The sequence below is a fragment of the Grammomys surdaster genome, unplaced genomic scaffold (genome assembly GCF_004785775.1).
Source record: "Grammomys surdaster isolate TR1022 unplaced genomic scaffold, NIH_TR_1.0 334, whole genome shotgun sequence".
Classification (NCBI taxonomy): domain Eukaryota; kingdom Metazoa; phylum Chordata; class Mammalia; order Rodentia; family Muridae; genus Grammomys; species Grammomys surdaster.
In genome coordinates this window covers 252461-253346 of record NW_021604753.1, presented here as the reverse complement: position 1 = coordinate 253346, position 886 = coordinate 252461, and the positions used below count along the sequence as shown (strand labels likewise).

The 886-nt window shown below is 48.2% G+C and overlaps 1 protein-coding gene across 2 annotated transcripts in view; it reads left to right on the top strand.

Moving 5' to 3' along the window:
- Positions 1 to 886, top strand: part of Abcc1 (ATP binding cassette subfamily C member 1) — a 108331-nt gene that overhangs the window by 34773 nt on the left and 72672 nt on the right. For both annotated transcript variants that reach the window (XM_028778382.1, XM_028778383.1), the window contains exon 4: positions 273 to 410. In XM_028778382.1, the coding sequence (XP_028634215.1) occupies positions 273 to 410 (138 nt within the window). The remainder of the gene's footprint in view (positions 1 to 272; positions 411 to 886) is intronic.

The following is an 886-nucleotide window of genomic DNA, read 5'->3' as shown; positions in this document are numbered from 1 at the left end:
GTGCATACATGGCACACACTCTCTGCACATGTGCACCCATACAGACACGTGCATATATGGCACACACTCTTAACAGGAATACACAGAGTAAAAAGAAAGAAACCCTTAGAAAACAGCTACAACCCTTTAGGTAGCTGCTATGGTACAGCTGTGACTGGGGTAAGGGCCTCTCCAGGCAGTTCTTGGACCTCTGAGTCATGCATACTTACTCAGGCACCATGGGACCCTGGGGTCCTGCTTTCTCTAAACTCTTACGTACTTTTCTCTTCCAGCTGCTCGCCACCTTTTTAATTCAGCTTGAGCGAAGGAAGGGAGTCCAGTCCTCGGGGATTATGCTTACTTTCTGGCTTGTAGCCCTACTCTGTGCCCTTGCCATCTTGAGATCTAAGATCATCTCTGCCTTAAAAAAGGTAATTGATAACCAGGGGGAGAGATGCTTAATCCATTTTGTATGGTCATGTGTTGCCATGGGAACCACAGGATGGGGATCACATAGGTTCTGCTTCTTTTCCGGGAACATCTCTACTGCAGCAAATCAGGTACAGACTTTGTTCTAGACCCTTCCTTCCTGTCTACAGGCAAATACTAACTTACGTTAGACTTCTGTCTGCAGTGCCTCTATAGGCTGGCTGGGCTGGAGCTGAGCTGAGCTGAGCTGGGAGGTATATTTGCCCAGTGGCTGTTCCGCAAGGACGCTAGACATGTTAACCTTGGTGCTACCAACTGTAACAGGAAGACTCCTGTGTGCCACTCTCAAAACGTTTGAAGAATATACACTTCTTGGCTAGTCTGCCATTTCTTGTTATCTGGGAGCTAGAAACTGGCATGAGCATGTAGGAGGGATGGAAGGAGGGAGCATGTAGGAGGGATGGAAGGAGGGAGCATG